This window comes from Halichoeres trimaculatus, unplaced genomic scaffold (genome assembly GCF_033239565.1).
Source record: "Halichoeres trimaculatus isolate MK-OKI-2021-1 unplaced genomic scaffold, fHalTri1.1 fHalTri1_scaffold_20, whole genome shotgun sequence".
In the NCBI taxonomy this organism is placed as follows: domain Eukaryota; kingdom Metazoa; phylum Chordata; class Actinopteri; order Labriformes; family Labridae; genus Halichoeres; species Halichoeres trimaculatus.
This window is the reverse complement of record NW_027437198.1, coordinates 14,563,233-14,580,983: the sequence shown is the minus strand read 5'-3', so window position 1 is coordinate 14,580,983 and position 17,751 is coordinate 14,563,233. Positions and strand designations below refer to the sequence as shown.

Below are 17,751 nucleotides of genomic sequence, written 5' to 3'. Positions count from 1 at the left end.
TGACACACTCGTGTTAGTGCCCTGCTGTACATGCACAGGCTAACGATTCACAGGGGGGATGGTCCGAGACCTCTGTAGGGTGTGCTACCATCAGCACATATGGTTCCAAAGCACGTTCCTTCATTCACACCAAACACTTCATCACATGCAACAAGCACAGGACATTTATGAGACCCATAGAAACAAAATTTAAGTTATTCACAGAATACTTGTTTGGTAAGAATACTTAATACAGGTTTTCATTAAATTCTGGCTGCTGCAGGTCCTAAGCTAAAATAAGAAGTGTTGGTAGGCTGTTGTGCCAAAATACACGCGCCTGTAAATTTGTGCTGTCACATTTGTCCGGCAGTAAGAAATTAATGCATAGATAATTTAATTTGCTAAACTAACCAGATTACGCCTTTAAGGCCCACTTATGCTCAACATTAGTTACAGATACAGACAGAGTCTTCTGTCTATGCTATTTGTTCTTTTCGTCCATATATGAAGAAAAGGGCCCATTTTTACTCCTTTACTTAAGACGTCTGTTTCAAACAGTGGTTCTGCTCCATTTGGGTCATTTCCATAAGCTTCATGGAAACATGCAGGAATAAGGACGAAATGAACGCAGAGCACGGACAGAGGGCTTCATCTGTATCCATATCGGTATGTAACACTGAGCATAAATGGGCCTTTACAGATATGAACAAAACAGGGCAGAACCACTGGGAACCCGTGGGGGCAGTGTTGCTAAAACTACCCGATACAAAGCTTTAGTGAGGCAGGAAAAAGAAACAACAATGGTATTGTCAAAATCACCCACTTTTTTCCTATTCCCTACTGACTATGTAAAGAATTAGATGTAGTGGACTACATAAAACGGCATTGATTTCAGTGTTAACTAATATTATACTTAGCGTTTTTTTCCCGCAACAGTCAGACACAATAAAAACACATTTTACACTTACTTCTTAAATAAATAAAACCATATATTTGCATAGCAGTCTGTGCAGTGTTTGGGATTTACTAGGTCCAGTGAATGCATCACCTGCGATTGACTGTTCAGCAGCTATGTTGTTTGAGAGAGATGTGAGACGCGCTCATTTGAAAGTTAAACAGAGAGCTAAGTGTCATTCTCTAACCTTTTTTAATGTTGTTTCATGTTATCAGTAATCATTAATCATATTATCAGCCATATCTTCTGTTTGAACCGCAATGCATTATGGTATATTTGGCTCACATAGTGAGCATTGCTAATACACTATTTTTCAAAATGCATTGTGGGATACATAGACAATATATGCAGACAATATAGTGTATGATCTTGCTCACTTAGATTTCCGACAGGACTACAGAATGGCGTATTCACTATAGGCTATAGTGAACAGGGAGTGATTTTGGACACAGCCAATGGCAGAACCTTCGCAATGCATTTAAGTGCCTCACCAACCACCGCCTCCTACAATACTGCCTCTGCCTTTTTGTCTTCTATGCAAGTGGTAAATTAGTAATACCTCTACAAAAGTCCCCATGCTTGTTTTTGAGTTTCGTTGTCATAAACTTTTGACTCTGGGCTGTAGAAACACTGGAAATTTGATTCATGATGATACAGTATTTAAAGATACTTTTAATATAAAAATAGCTGTGTCCATCATTCATTACAAATCATTCTGTAGAGGTCTGAAGGAAGGAAGGATAAAGAAAAAGGTTTTAAGGTTCAGATAACTATGAAAATATGTGTAAATCTTCTAACAGAAGAACAATCTGAATCCATGAAAAACAGTCCTCTTCATTGTGAACAACCACAAAGGTTGTGAAAGGTGATCAGAGAAGAAGCTCTCGGAGAGTCTCTGTAGTGGTTTATAAAAAGTTACAAAGGTTTTTGTAGAATATGATCAGTTGGGTTAGTCTTCTTGGTCCGTGTTCTCAGACACTGTTTCTGATCTTGCACTGAGACAGATGTCATCTACAGTAGGCTGTCTATGTGTTCATGTCTCTCATGTCTCTCGTGTCTCTGTCCTGCGGTGTTTGAGGTAACCACAGAGGGATGTCCTAGAAGTTGCTGAAAAGCTCGTATTTCTTCATCCAGTCCATCTGTGGTGCCCTCCTCTTTTCTTTGGCGTGGACCTTCATCTTCTCCTCAGCCGCTGTCGCGCTCAGACTCAGACCCATCTCAGCAAATGGGTCCAACAGCCGGCCACCATCGTCCTCTGCCAGCTAGACGACAAACATTGTCAAAAACGGATAGGTTTTTACAGTCTGACTTTCACAGACACAGCTGCAAACATGAACACCTGCACTGCCCACCTGTGTGCTGTTTCCCTGGCTGCTGAGGTCGGAGCGGGTCGACCGGATGGACTGTGTGGTGGAACTGCCGTTCATCTGAGGGTTGGGGGAGCCGTTGGAGATGGACGGACCATCGTAGCCTGAAAAAGGAAGGAAAAATTTAACGTCTGATGCAACAGCAGGCAGCATGCGAACACAGAAAGTGGAGATCCTCATGATGAGATTTTATTTTTCCTTTCACCGTCACCAACAGCCCGCATGCAGACACTGTTTCAGTACCTTGTGTATGGCTGACAGTTGGGACTATCCCCCTCCTCTTGAAGTGTTGGTCTGTGTCGGGGTCCACCACTAGCAGCCACGTCTCATCTCCACCTCTCTTAATGAAGGACACCACCTCTGCATGCCGCATGCCCTCGATGTTTACACCGTTTACCTGCAGCAGGTAGAGAAGAAGGACATTTTGACAGATTATAAAATAGTATTTACTGTCAATCAGTAATATCTGAGAATGTTAGTGTCTCTCCAGGATCTCGGAGCTGTTAACCCTTCCTGAGACATAAACAGGGACAGGAAGGAGAGCTCTAATCATCCTTATCACTCATCTACAAAATCCTCCACTGAGCACAGATGCTGTTTCTGTCCAGATCTCAGCTGGTCATGGAGCTACAGGCATATCTCCAAGATACAATAACATTCAAAAATTGTGACTCACTTTCTCCAAACATGGACTCAAATCAAACATGTGAGCAGCAGCTCCTGTTTGGTCCACTCAGCACTTTAACCACTCAACACTGTGGTCACACCCCTGCTCATCCAGCAGAGGGAGCTGTGGACCAACACACTCAACACCCAAACACTGCTCACTGTGACCTCTGCATCACCTTATAACGACTTCACATCAAGAGCAACAGCTCAGCAGCTTGTCCTATGGACACACACACCTGTAGAGACAGAGGCTGTTTTCCAAACCACCTAGAACATGCTACATGTGAATGTAGCATATAGTAGGCACTGCATACTGCCTACTGCTTTTGAATGCAGTATGTAGTATGACTATTCTGTTGGGTCTTTTCAGTAGCATGCTTCTCAGGTTTTCAGTTTCGGAAAGTGGAGCAACAGTTGATGGATTTCTTTTTGCCATTTACTATAAATGTACAAAACAAACTATGGCTCTTGACATTTTTGTATTTTTGGTAATCATATCATAGCAGAATCATCATATTTGATTTTTAATCTTACACAAAAAGTTAAATGGTTTATAAAAAATGAATCTGGAAGGGATTGACTTCTTATTTTAACAACTGTGTCAAGCAATCATTGCAACTTACAAGTAATTCACGCATGGTTTATAAAAAAAAAGATAATTAGTGTTTTGTGGGCTTTAATGAATTTGTTAGAAATAAACACTTCTCACACTACTGGCAGTGACAAAATTTACCAGTGTTTCTTTCCCATCACGTCACTTCTATCTCACAGACTGTCTAATATTAGTGTTGTTGTCTTGTAGTTATAATGCACTACGAAAAACTGAAATCTTTTTAAGTGTTTTTATCTTATTTTTAGTAAAAATTGTCTTTTATACTTGATATGAGCCACATTCACCTAATCAGTACAGATTAATATCTTGTTTCAAGTTAACTAAAGATAAAAATAAGGTCTGAATTGCTTGGAACTAGTAAAAAAAAAATCTGCTGATTGAACAAGAAAAAACTGCAAGAAAATTTGCTTGAAACTAGAATAATGTCTTAATACAGGTAACTTTTCTTTTGTTCCATTGGCAGATTTTTTTTAACTTGTTACAAGCATTTTAGACTTTAAATGACTTAATATAAGACATTTTTCTGGACTGGTCAGGTGAATGTGGCTCATATTAAGTCTAAAAAGACATTTTCTACTGAAAATAAGACAAAACACTTGATAAGATTTCAGTTTTTCCACTGTGCTGACACGTTTCAGTAGATGGCAGTAATTCACCAAAACATGCAACCTGCATAAACAAACAGCAGTAGTGCCGTGCATTGTGGGAAACAGTGTGTCAGGTAGATCGGTCTGTTGCAGACTTAGAAACTTTCCTGGATCAGTAGGACATCTGGAGATGATTTTGCAAGTTTTCACATACTAATGCACTAAATTTGGTCAAAATAGTAGGCACTACTAGTGTAGTAGGTAGTTTGGAAAACAGTCACCTGTACAGGCTCAGACTTCAGGACCACCTGTTTGCTGAAAGAGGGGGCGCGGCCCATGTTTGTCTGGACCTGAGCGTCTCTCACAGATAGTTCTGCACCACGCCAAGTTAGGGTTAGAGCACAATCTATTATTGATGGCTCTCCTGGACGCCACTGTGCAGGTGTCAGGTGTCAGATCCTGAGGACACTTTGTTTAACATTCAGCCTTTATGACAACATGAGACACAGAGACAGACAGACAGGTCTCATCACTGGCTGTTTCTTCACAGCTGGTCAGAGAGACAGAGAGGACAAACACAGGAAGATAAATGTGGGGCAAAAGAGAAAGGGGATTTTTTTTTTTAATTTAACCTTTCAGTTTGTCATTTGTTTGCTCTGAAACATGGGGGTGTGTTTTGATAAAGGATAAGCTCCGCCTCCTATGGGTTAACAGGTGGGACTTGGGTCAAGCTGTAAAATTCTACTCCAGGTTAAACATGGTCTCTGTTAAGGATGGGTGAGTACTAGTGTAGGTATTGGGCCGATACCAGCCTTTCAAAAGGTATCACAAAGGCTGCCCATACCAGCAGTTGATACTCAAGGCAAAAAAAAGCCTTATGCCGAGTAAGTCCTCCTTGCTGGTAGTTTGGCACTTCATTACTGTGGTTTGACACCATGGCAACCAGCGTCAGTTCCTGTTCAGACAACATGAATGAACCAGGGAGATTTAATAGTTAAACTGTTTTATCTTGCACTTAAGTTTAATTTTTAAAAATTACTAAAATTTTGAAAGTTGTTGGTTTAATTTTTGCACTTTTTTAAAATTTATTGAAAACAAGTTGTTTGTGTTTTATTTTGGACTTAATGGCAGAATGACTGTGCTCTATTCATTCAAAATGATCTGTCACTGTTAACTGAATTGAGAACCCAAAAGAGAGTACACATACTGGTATTGGTCTGACAAAAAGTAAACATCCCTAGTTTCTGTCATTGAAATTAGATATTATCATAATGATCCATAGTACAGAGCTCAATTTGATACAAAGTTTGCTTTAAATTATTTATTTAATTCAATAAAATAATAACCCTGTCACAGTTTCTGCACATGAGCAGATTTAAACCATCCTATCAAACACCAGATCAGTCTGAAACAATCAGAGACTTTGACGCACAGACTGAGCTGAAAGAGGGATTCACTGCAGGACCACTGAAAGATTGCTTTCTGCATCTCTCCATGCACACTCCTCCATCCCACCTCCACTAGTCTGTCCTGAGGCCGAAGCCCTGCATGGTCTGCAGGTGAACCAGGGTCCAGGGAGCGAATGTACTGTCCAGGCCGGGATCGATCGCTGTGAAGGTTGAAGCCGTAGCCTGTCTCGGATCGAACCAGGTGACACAGACGAGGTGCGAGTTCAGATGGGTCAATGTTGAGCCGAGGTTGGGACTGGGAAACAGCTTCAGCTGGGAGAAGAGCCTCCTGGAAGAAAATGAGCCAAGTTTTAATTAATCTTTTTATTTTTAAAACTTTTAGAGACCTCTGAGAAGAGAATACCTATCTTTATCTCACTCTGTCTGTAGTCTCAGCGTTGCCACCTGTTGGTCAGTGAAGAGGTAATGAAGTCCAACACCCCCACCTCTCAGTCAAGGAGGCCACACCCTTAATTATCTTTCCCTCCAATCTGTTTAATCTGTTTTGTTTCAGGCTGTAAACATCTTTATTTAAGATATAAAGATTGTGACAAGCAGCTCTATGGGGACTGACTTATCGCTGGAAACAGGCTCTAGTGGATCCTGACGGTACTGCAGTTTAACACAACATGACATTCTACTTTTATTATTCATATTACACAATATCAGAGGTCCAAATGTATACATAAAGCTAATGCCACAGAACAGACTGAAGCTAAAAATACACAGAAGTGTGTGGGTGGAGAGAGTGAGAAAGAGTGACAGAGAGGGAAAGAAAAGAGATGTAATGTTTTCCTCCTCTGTCAGTGGACTAGCCTGTAATCAGATATCAGCATAGGACAGTTTTTCAAAATAAAGCTCAAAAGGAAAGAGGACAACAAGCTGAGAACACAGAGTTCCAATTTTGTTCCATGCCCCTGAACACAACACTGTTAAAAAAAAAAGATCTCATGGAAAAAACAGGCATAAATCAGGATTCTATAAGGAAAACACAATATGGAATATTTAACGCCCACAGCTGGACGCACACACACACACAGTGTACTGTGAATTCCTGTAGTTTGTGTCACAGTCACTCTTTGTCCATCTGTGAGGACATGTGGGGGAGAGATCTGTCTGCAGACCTCTGCCTGACCCTCTGTTCATCCACCTCACTCAGATTTTATGGCACAAATCACTCATAAACGCTCACAGATTTCAAATTAGGAGTTTGGAAAGCTGCTGTTGCCTGTACTGCAGAGAAGGATGTTGCTCCATCTTTCACTTTCAGAGATAGTTTGGGTCCATGGGCAGCTTAGGCTGCTCTGACATCTGTGACCACTCACTGTGGTTACATCCCCACTCACAAGACCAGCCTGAGACAGACCAAACTCTTTACCACAGAGTCAGCAGGCAGGGGGAATGAGACAGATATTAACCTTTTAACAACACACACACACACACACACACACACACACACACACACACACACACACACACACACACACACACACACACACACACACACACACACACACACACACACACACACACACACACACTCACACACACACACACACACACCTGTATTTCCCTCTGAAAGCAGTGGCTTGCAGTGGCATTGATGAAACTGGATCTCAGCCTGTTGAATTATTGAGTGATGGCCGACTGCGATGGATCATGACCGCTGTTAACCCTTTCACAGCCAGGGATCACTGGCTCAGTGCAACCCAACACACAGTGCAGTGTGTATGGACACTCACCTATGCATGTGTGTGAGTGAGTGTGTATATCAACAGTGCCACATGTGTGTCAGCAGTGCTTTCACTTGTTGCTGCTGATAGAGGATTATGGTTAACTTAATATCCTGGATCTGATAAATCAGGTGGTCATGTTTCCTCACTTTGTGGGTGGGGACTATTTCTGTGAAGTTTGGCTCACTGTGAGAGCTGGCAGACCACATATATAATAAGAGTCACCATTATCATCATCTAGAAATATATAAAGAGGTGAAGCTGAGGATATATGCTAGTCACCTAGCTTATAGCTACAGCACAGTCACCTGTCAGTCAACGATGCCTCGCTCCTTGTCACCTGTAACTAGAACCTGTCTGCAAAATACAAACATTACAAACAAGAGCTGCAGGCAGGACTTCAGCTGACGTCCTTTTTGACAGCACATGTCCCGCAGCATGCACACAACAGAAACCAGTGAAACAAGCTCCATGAGACAAACACAGAGCCTATCTCCAAGATTTCACTGATTACAGTCACTGTGTGTGTGTGTGTGTGTGTCTATGTGTATATGTGTGTATCTCCCACGCATGCAGCTGCTGTCAGTGTTGCTCAATCACAGTGAAAAAAAAGAAAAGATCTGCCCAGCTAACTGTGGGAGGGAGAGAGAGACAGAGACAGAGAAAGAGACAGAGTGATTTTAGGGGGAAGGTCAGGAGTTAGGTGTCAGGGTTCAAGGGATTAGGGTCAGGGGTTAGTGGCCGGGGTAAGAGTTCAGGAGTTTGTATTATGTGTGAAGTTTTAGGGGCTCTTATTAAAAAATAGCAACCAAGCAAAATGCCTTGAACACCATTTATTCAATCGATGTTTGAATCCAAATTAAGTTTAAAGGGGCTGTGAGGAGTATGAAAGTGATTTTGAAAAAGTCTCCATACTAGATAAATGCCTGAACATAATCCACACTTTAAAATGAGATTATCAGCGCCAATATTACTGGTTACGGGTTATTTTAAATTGCTACTTCTTAGGTTCCAGTTCGTATTGACCAGGACCGGATTCATTTACGGCACGTCTAGGTCTCTATGACAACACCAGGCCAGCTAACGAAGTAGAGCAGTTCTTTCTGTGATTAATTTTGTAGTGATGGTGGACACGGGAGTCCAACTGTCAGAAAGCAAAAAGGACAGATGAGCAGAAGAAAGCTAAACAGGAGAGTGATACAGTTCAAGCTAAGGGCTAATTAGCTTTTAGCTTGGGCTATATCACTCTATAACACAGGGGCTAAACTGTTTGTGATAATGTTCATTCCAACCCACAGTCAGCAGTTATTCTGCAGTGGTCTGTTCAAACTTGCGAGTCTATCAATAAAATGAAGAGTGAGGTTACGTTAGCTCTGCTTGGTAGATGACTGGCAGGACATAGCTAACCAGGATTTACAAACACATTACGGACATGGCTTAGAGCACTGGGCTTCCAGCTGCGCTAACATAAACAGCTACTAAATTACGGTACAAACTGACAGTGTTTTCTTGTTGTCACGTTAGCCCACAGATACATCCGAGCACCGAGCTGCCAATGTCACTATATGGCCGGTTACTACAACATCTGCTTGATGTCACGTTTCAAACCGTAGGGCTACGTAACCATACTAATAAATACCTTACCTTGGCGAATAGTATCCAGTAAAAAGTTGTCTCGAAAAACAAAATATTTCTTTGATCCGATCTCCATTTAATTCCAAAACAAACACATGCCTCACTCAAAGTAATTTACGACAGTGTGTGGAGACTCCAGGCCACAAGGTGGTGAGGGAGTGCAGTTAAAACAGATCCTCCTCATAGCTAATCTTTAAGTCAAAAACTGATAACTATATCTGATAGACACTAACAGTACAGGGCTGTGTTCTACGTCTTTTCTTTCTTTTCTTTTTTTTTTTCCAAACCAAAACTGCTTTGTCAGGGGGTACTTGGCAGAAAAAAAAATATCATAGGGGGTACATCCCTGAAAAAGTTTGAGAACCACTGGTTTAGAGAAGGGGGGGGGGGGGGGGGGGGTACAGAAGTTAGGAGTTAAAATTTACATGTTAGGAGTGGGGGATTAGGAGTGTGAAGTATGAGAATGGGGTTGGGGTTAGGAATTAGATGTTAGGAGTAAGGGTCTAGGTCTACGGGTTGATGCAAAGGGGTTGGGAGATGAGGGAAAAGGGGTTAGGGGGTAACATGTTTTTACAGGCTTCTGATTGGCTCTATTTTGGGACGTTCCCATAATGTCTGTCTTGTAATGTCTTACAAACCATATTTTAGAAGCCAACTAATCAGCACACATGTTGGGTCCCCGGCACCCTGCTGACAAACAAAGACAGTATCTGGCAGGGTGTACTAAAGGCAGAGTGGGAAAGTTTGTAGTCAGGTGTTAATACCTGTTCAGACAACCTCAAGGCTAACATCCTCACTATGTACCCTATCTCCTGATAAAGAGAACACACTGGGCTGTATCTGACAGGTGGACCTGAAGGCTCACAGCTTGACATACAGGATGTATGTTAGGAAGTACTTATTCATGGCTGGTACATGAACTCTGCTTCAAATTACCCAACACGTGTTAGCTAAGACCTATGAGCCCTGCAGCACAAAATAAAACACACTGGGCCAGGGTCTCTTTCTCTTTAGATGCAGCAGAGCAGACTGTAACCCTATGTTTCAGGCTGTTACTGTCTCTCCCAAACCCCCCCTGTTATCTCAGAGTTCCTCATTACACATACCCACACAAACACACACAATTACACATACACACACAGTACAGTGGCAGCAGAAATAAATGTCACTTTAAACTGTGTGGGCTGCTGGCTGTGCACATGAATTCAGCTCCTGCTGCTTAATATGTGTGTGTGTGTGTGTGTGTGTGTGTGTGTGTGTGTGTGTGTGTGTGTGTGTGTGTGTGTGTGTGTGTGTGTGTGTGTGAGACAGATTCTAGAGAGAGATTTTAAAGGGACACGCAGGTGTTTTCTGTTTTGATTCTCTCCTGGTTATTTGAATCCATCAGAGACTCTGGTCACTGTTTTCCTGTTTTTCACTGTTGTGATGTGACACAGATAGATTTTGGTGATGTAATGTGTATGTGAGTGTGTGTTTGTGTGTGTGTCCACACCCCTGTTATCGGTGTGTGGCAGATGTGACTCTTCCCAAAGATAGGAGGTAAGAGAGAGAGCTGGTACAGAAAACATGCAGAGTATCACAGAAAGGTGAAGTTTAATGTGTGTGTGTGTGCGTGTGTGTGTGTGTGTAGGATAAATAACAATGACAACAGCAACTCAACTTAGGTCACTGATTTCTGGTGTTGTTTTGTGTCACACGGACCCTTGAACCTCAGTCAGATGAAGTTAGGAGCATAAAAAGGAGTTTATCAAACTTTTAAAACAGAGAGGCAGAGAATATCTGTTTTAATCCTGTGGTGTATAATTTGGAAAATTTGAGATGTCTGTTTTTAACACTCTAAGTTTAAAAGTCTGGAGACATCAAGCCTTTGGCCTGAAACATTTAGTCGACGGCACGGGTTCAGAATAGAAATTTAACAGCTTCACAATTATAGCCCAGACAAAATTAAACTTAACTGTCAAAGAACAGTTTTAAATCAAAACCACAGAGAGCTTTATTTCCCAAACTACTAAAAACTTCACTAAGGAAATGTTTCAAATCTGCCAAGGAACTAAAAACACTCAAACATGTGCTGCTCCACAGACTGCCCCTCCAAATCAAAGAAATTTAAAGCTACACGGAAAACCTCTGCAGAGAGTGCAAAGCCTAGTTTTGTCCTTTTGTTTCATTTTATTTGTGTTAATGGTTTCAGCCTGAGCCGAAAACTTCACTTCATATAATGAGTTAATTTATATCTACAGGAAACCGGATGCTATGTCATCATTAAATCATGACACCATGAAAAAACTTGAACTGAAGTCAAGTTGTTGAGTGTTTTTTTAGGCTTTAAGTGCTGTCTTGGGAACCAGAACACACGCTTAAGTGCCTTCCTGGTTTTTTGGGGGGGAATTGGGAAAAACTCACACTGTATGTGTCTTTGTTCTTTCCTGCCCTACTCTCCAAAACGTCAGTGCATTAAATTGTTGCATTTTGTCTCTAAGCTAAAAGAAGCTCAGCATCTGCTGCAGCGCTGTTAGAGAGAATGACAAACAGGAAGAAGCCCGAGCATGGAGCCCTGAGGACCTCCACTGTACAGCATGTTATAGCACACCCACTCTCCAATGCCAGTGGTGACTGCTTTAAGACTGCAACGGAAGCTGGTTCCCCTAAAATGTCCCCAAAAGGTGGTGATTTGTACTGCTATGTGTACATTTTATTGACAAAATATGTGCTAGAATTCCTTCATCTCTTGTTCAGGATCAGCTACCTATCACAGGTAACTGGCTCGGCCTCCTTCTCATTCATCCCCGCAGCGTCTCAGCGCTTTAACACAGTTGGACGCTGACCATCTTCTGACTTCAGCGGGGAAGCATAGAGTGGGTTGTTCCACTGTGGAAACTGGACGGTCATTGGATAAACGCTGGGCTTTGTCCCGCCTTCGGACGCTCAGTGTCTCTGGGGGTCTATGAGGCAGTGGGCTGGCCTGGACGCTGGGCTTCTGCATGAAGATTGGATGATCTGTCTGAGGCCAAATCCCTTTTTGATTGACAGTGAAATGAGCCATTCAGCGATCTTGAAGTATAACCCTCCACAGGAGCATCTTCTGAATTCTACATTTACTTGTTCTGGACTGATCTGGTGGCTTTATCGATCCCCAGTGAGTTTACCTTTCCTAAAAACGACGAGCGTTGTGTTTAAAGGTTCTCTCTCTTTTCACCAATAAGCAGCTACAGCTACAGCTGCGGAGCTTCCCCCTCCTGTCGCTCACACTAACAGCCTGTCGTAGTCTCTCGTAGCAGCTCCAGCTGCTAACAAGCTGACACAGAGGGTAGAATTTACGTTTAAATAAATAAACAAATTTATGATGTTGGCTGGAAAAAAATGAGCTCCGCCTCCTTGACTGACCAGCAGCCGCCACTGTCCAAGGCAGAACTGTGATATCAACATATGATAATACAGATACACTTTTGAATTAAAGGAGAACATTGAAATCAAAATAAGCCAATCACTAATAACAGGGGGCGGAGCTTAACTATGCTTGTGCTACACTTCACCCAGACTACATACAAAGACGTGACAGAAACAAACACAAACACACACACACACAAACACACACACACACACACACACACACACACACACACACACACACACACACACACACACACACACACACACACACACACACACACACATACACACACACACATACGCACACACACACTGGAGAAACAGAGAGTGGGACCCCTGACGTAACACAGTTGGTATTTAGAGAGGGGGGGGGGGCCTGAACACCAAATCCAGATGTGAAAAAATGAATCACACACATACACACAGAAACACAAACATATGGGTGGATGTAAATTCATATTATGAGAAGTTTTGTCAGCTGTACAAAATGGGAGAGGGACAAACAGAGACACAACGTTGACACCTCAGGCTTGTGTTTTGGTAAAACAAACATACAAGTTTCTCAACTCCAGTCAATACGTCCTTTTTGTTCAGAGGCGTAGTGTAGTTTCTGTAAACAGTGGTTAATGTAGTAATGCTATAATAAAGGAGATGTTACTGAGTGTTTCAGGGGCAGAGTGATGTTTCTCCGCCCTTGTGTCCTCTGATGGAAATATAAAAGCCTGTCCTCTCAGCTTGCAGGCTGGTGTGAGGCTGACTGGTTCAGTGTGGCTCTTTGCTTCAGTAATGGTTTATGAAAGCCAGAACATGGGACACACAATAACCAAATATGACTCAGCTGTGACCTGCAGACAGACAGACCAGCAGAGCTGCACCGAGGAAAATAGTTTGTGTTTAAGATAAAGAGCTGAAATCCTGACTCAGAGATACAGAGAGAACAAGAGCACACAAACACATCCACACAGACTGTACAAATACACAGGCTGAGAAGCTACAGTCTGAGGTGTTCATAAACCTGTACCGCTCTTTTCATTCCTCCGGCCCCAAGGCTGAAGTGTTGTATCTCTCAGTCCTCAGCAGAAGGCCAGGTGCTGCAAACACACGTATGTGCTGCAGTTCACATGCATGGCGTCAGCAGGGACACACTAACTCAGAGCAGGAAGTCAATCCTCTTCAATATCTCCCCCCCCCCTCCCTGTTTCACTCCCTCCCTTCCCCCCACAGAGGGGGCCCGTTTCCTGAAACCGCTTCCAACAAATCTTCGAAGTTGTTATTGGCTGTGCTCTGTCCCGGGTTCCCTCTTCCAAACACTCTCTGCCCTCATTTGTCCCTCTTTCTCTTCTGCCTCTTCTTGGAAAATAAAAATCAGGGAGAAATGTGCTGCTGTCAGCGAAAACAAAGCAGACTGAGTCCACTCTGCAGCTGTGCCGACCCACAAACAGACCAAAAGCTACTCGCAGTGATTAATGGTTCTATAGCTGCTCCGCCTGCTTTCTCCTCGGTTAAAGCTACTCGACATCACTAACAGAGCAGACCTTAGGAACATAGAGGAACACACAGAGACAGTCTGGATATTTAATGGATAATATAACTGTTCAAACAACACACACACACACACAGTTGTCCTCAGTTTTCCAGCTTTTTTCCAAACACTGCTAATGTCCTTTGGCTCATCCAGCCAAACCTCTCCTCCAGTTTTCCTCCATTAGAAAAAAAGAGCAACCAGAGATCTCTGAGTGTTTCATGAGCCAATCCCAGCATGCACTGGGATTTCTCCCCACAGGTCACAAAGAGACAAACAAAGACACACATTTTCAATCTGACCAATTGGCCCCGTCATTGCTCAGGAGAAACAGAGCCAGAGAGGCGGCTCACATTTTGGCAGGGCTCAGATAAGTGAAAACACATGTTGGTGAACAGAGACAGCGTCCTCTCACTGACAGAGACCACGTGAAACCAGCACTGATCACATTTCTATGTTTCAGGAGACGAAGAGGAGACGGAAACACTTCCTGTTTCCCGTGTCAGCATGGAGGAATGAAACAGGGGTTAAAAAACAACTTATGGGCCGTGACGCTGTGAGGGTTGTAAATGGCCTGTAGGAGACACAGATCCCTGCACAACATCACTCTGAGATCATTTCAGCGCCTTGAAAACCTCATCCAGCTGGGTCCAATCAAATCATCATCTCCTGTCAGCACCCCTGAGACATCCACCCTACAACCTCTGACCTTTGACCCTACAGGCACACACACCCACACACACACACACACACACACACACACACAGAGTCGTGTGAGCAGAGAACAACTCTGATATGAGGAGGATCTGAGCTGACTCACAGTCCGCAGTCTGTCTCCTCACATGTTCAGATTCAGTTTGTCTTTAAGATGGAGATAAACGCTTAAGCTGGTCAAAGAAGCATGTTTACAGACACGAGACATGTTTTTCCTGTCATCCGTCTGTCAGCACGCAGAGAAAACACATGTAGTTCCAAACTGTTGGTCTGTCCCTGAGGACATTTTAAAGCTCTGCTGGTGTAAAGGTCAATATTTGGTGACTTCTTCTTCGGTTTCGGGTAAACTTTTAACAGACCCTTAATTGGTTTTGAATCAAAGCATGATGGACACAGCTCCAAGTGCCCTGACAGGATGTGATCACTGTCTACCTTTTCCCTGCTGTGTGTCAAAGGACAGCTCACCTTCTTTGCAGCCTTGGACGGCGACCTCCTGCTGGGCTTCTGCACCGCCCCGCTTGCCGTGACGGGCAGCTTGGACACTGAGCCGTTCTCTCGCTTCTTGCTTGGGGTTGAGGGCACAGAGGAGGACAGAGGAGAGGGGGAGGAAGGAGGCCTTGCTCCAAGGACGGCCATCTCCTCTGTGGCTGTGAGGCAGAGGCTGCGAAGGCTCTCGCTTGTCTCAGGGTCAACCACTAGTAACCTGGTCTCATTCTCTACGGCCTTTATTCGCTGAACCACCTGAGAGATGAACACAGAGATAAAGACAGTCAGAAAAATAAACACAGGTTTTGCCATGAAGCTCCTCCAAGCAGGTCAGCCACATGACAAGATGTGTAGCAGCAAAGAACTTCCTTTTAAACTCTGCTCAATGTGGTCAAAGATCATGCTTTAAGAGTTTAACAGCGAAGAAGAGCAGGAGGAGAGTGGATGAATATCGTCCTGGTGGTGTCTGTCCCTTAAAGCGGTGTCAGGGTCCAACCAGTGTGACCTGTTGGTTCCTAACCCCAGCTGAAACCCTTGGAGGTGTATCCACGCAGATGCCTGCTCCAGTACTCACCTGGTGGTGCGTTTCTTTCTCCACGTTCACTCCGTTCACAGCCACCACACGGTCTCCAGCGCGCAGCCCCGACGCCTCTGCAGGAGAGCCAGGCTCCACTTTCCGTATGAACTGTCCGCTCTTCCCCTTCTCTCCATGGAGGTGAAATCCATACCCACCCTCCTCCTTCAGCATGACACAGAGCCGTGGTTTCCGCTCGCTTGCCATATCTCCCGTTATTTGAGTTTTAATCCTGACGAGTTCAACAAATGTTTGATGATGGAAATTTAAAAAAAAAAGAGCGTTCAGATGCGCTAAACTTCTACGGAGCAGAAACACATCAGGCCGATGCGCACGCTGTCCCCCATGTTAGAATAAAACACGAACAGCAGCCAGCTGAGGGCTCCGTGAAAGAAGAAACCAACAGATGCAACGGAGGCAGCAAACTTTGAGAAAACGATCAGACCGAGGCGCACTGCTCCAACCCGAGCCTTCCCCGCGCGTACGCCTCAGAGCGTGAAGAGCGAAACTCTAAAGGTGTTGCAGTGTGACAGATGACTAGGAGCTGACCAGGTGCTGAATGGGAGCTGACCAGGAGGTGACCTCAGCCTCGGTATTTATCTGTTTGATCGCAGAACATACAGGCTGGTTACTGGAGTCTGCGCAGAGGGAGCGTCTCGTGCGCAACAGCACCTCCCTCGTCCTGCCTCCACTATCTGCTGAAGAGAAGCAGGACTTAGTGCTTTTTACACAACTCTGCCCCCTGCTGGCAGAAAACTGTTTGTGAGCAAACGGAGAGGGAAAAAAAACAAGAAATTGGGGTTTTTCAAATTTCTGACATCCCGTTTATCTGTGAAGTTATCTAAAACAATTCTCCCCTCAAAAGTACATCCCATCCAGTGTTAATAAAAAAATAAAAGTATTCTTTACTAAGAATTCTATCCAACAATAAAATGCTGAGAAAACACAATGGGAAAACTCTGAGGGCTTTTATAAAGACAACCTAGGAGCAACTTCTGTAAAAAAAAAAGAAAAAGAAAAAGAAAAAGTAAGAAATAATAAAAACAATGAAACATCCTCTTTTTTTTGTCAGTTCCGACCAAAAGTACTCTCATACAGACACACCTTTTCCCCAAATAGAGCTTAACTAAAGTTATCTTAACGTAAGTCAGCTAAACTAAAAAGCAAATTGAACTAAACTCAAAGCTAAACTTAAAACTAATCTTCACTAAATCTTACAAAATCTAAACTTGATTTTTACTTAAACTGAACTAAACCAAAAAACTTAACCTACCTCAAAACTACACTAAACTAAACTTTACAAATTCTACAGTTACACAACTTAAACTAAACTAAACTAAACTAAACTAAACTAAACTAAACTAAACTAAACTAAACTAAAGTAAACTAAACTAAACTAAACTACTACACTGTTGTAACGACTTTGAGCAAGGTGTGTGTTTGTTTTAGAGTCAAAATGAGATCAGATGGAATCAAATTTTCTTTTTTAAGACAACTTTTTTACCAGAAACAGCAAGCTGAGGTAAGGTATTTATCAGTACCGCTACGGTTTGAAAGGTGACATCCAGCAGACGTATATGCAGCGCTATCATCAGTATAGTGCCAGGCTATCATGACAACAAGTAAACACTGTCAGTTTGTATACAACTACAGTATACTGTAGTCTAGTAGCCGTCTTTATTTAGTGCAGCTAGCAGCCCAGTGCTCTGACATGTCGATAATGTGTAACGTCAATAAATCCTGGTTAGCTATGTCCTGCCAGTCATCTACTAATCAGAGCTAACATAACCTCACTCTTCATTTTATTGATAGACTCTCAAGTTTGAACAGACCACTGCAGAATAACTGCTGCGTGTGGGTTGGAGTCAACATTATCACAAACAGTGTCACTCCTGTTTTTGTCTTTAGCTCAAGTCTCAGCCTTTAGCTCGGGCTGTATCTCTCTCCTGTTTAGCTTTCTTCTGCTCTTCTGTCTGTCTGTCTGATAGTTAGGCTCCTGTGTCCACCATCACTACTAAATTTATCCAAGAAATAGTTTTCAGCAGAGAAAAAACACAGATTTCTTTTCTCACTTCTAAA

General features: G+C 43.0%; 1 protein-coding gene across 1 annotated transcript; it reads right to left on the bottom strand.

Annotated features, from left to right (window-relative positions):
- Positions 1–1,284: 1,284 nt before the first annotated feature.
- On the bottom strand, positions 1,285–16,296 carry LOC141809739 (Na(+)/H(+) exchange regulatory cofactor NHE-RF2). Its single transcript, XM_074696911.1, has 6 exons — positions 15,673–16,296; positions 15,078–15,353; positions 5,686–5,907; positions 2,545–2,698; positions 2,287–2,405; positions 1,285–2,196 (listed from the first exon to the last, which is right to left on the bottom strand). Exons 1-6 carry the CDS (start codon positions 15,877–15,879, stop codon positions 2,032–2,034), a joined length of 1,143 nt encoding a protein of 380 aa, XP_074553012.1. The 5' UTR covers positions 15,880–16,296; the 3' UTR covers positions 1,285–2,031.
- Positions 16,297–17,751: the final 1,455 nt, after the last annotated feature.

Coding starts and splice junctions, on each gene's coding strand:
- LOC141809739 (XM_074696911.1), bottom strand. CDS start 15,879: ATGGCAAGCGAGCGGAAACCACGGCTCTGTGTCATGCTGAAGGAGGAG. Junction 15,354..15,672: donor AGAAAGAAACGCACCACCAG/GTGAGTACTGGA, acceptor TTCATCTCTCAG/GTGGTTCAGCGAATAAAGGC. Junction 5,908..15,077: donor CGTCCAAGGCTGCAAAGAAG/GTGAGCTGTCCT, acceptor ATTTTCTTCCAG/GAGGCTCTTCTCCCAGCTGA.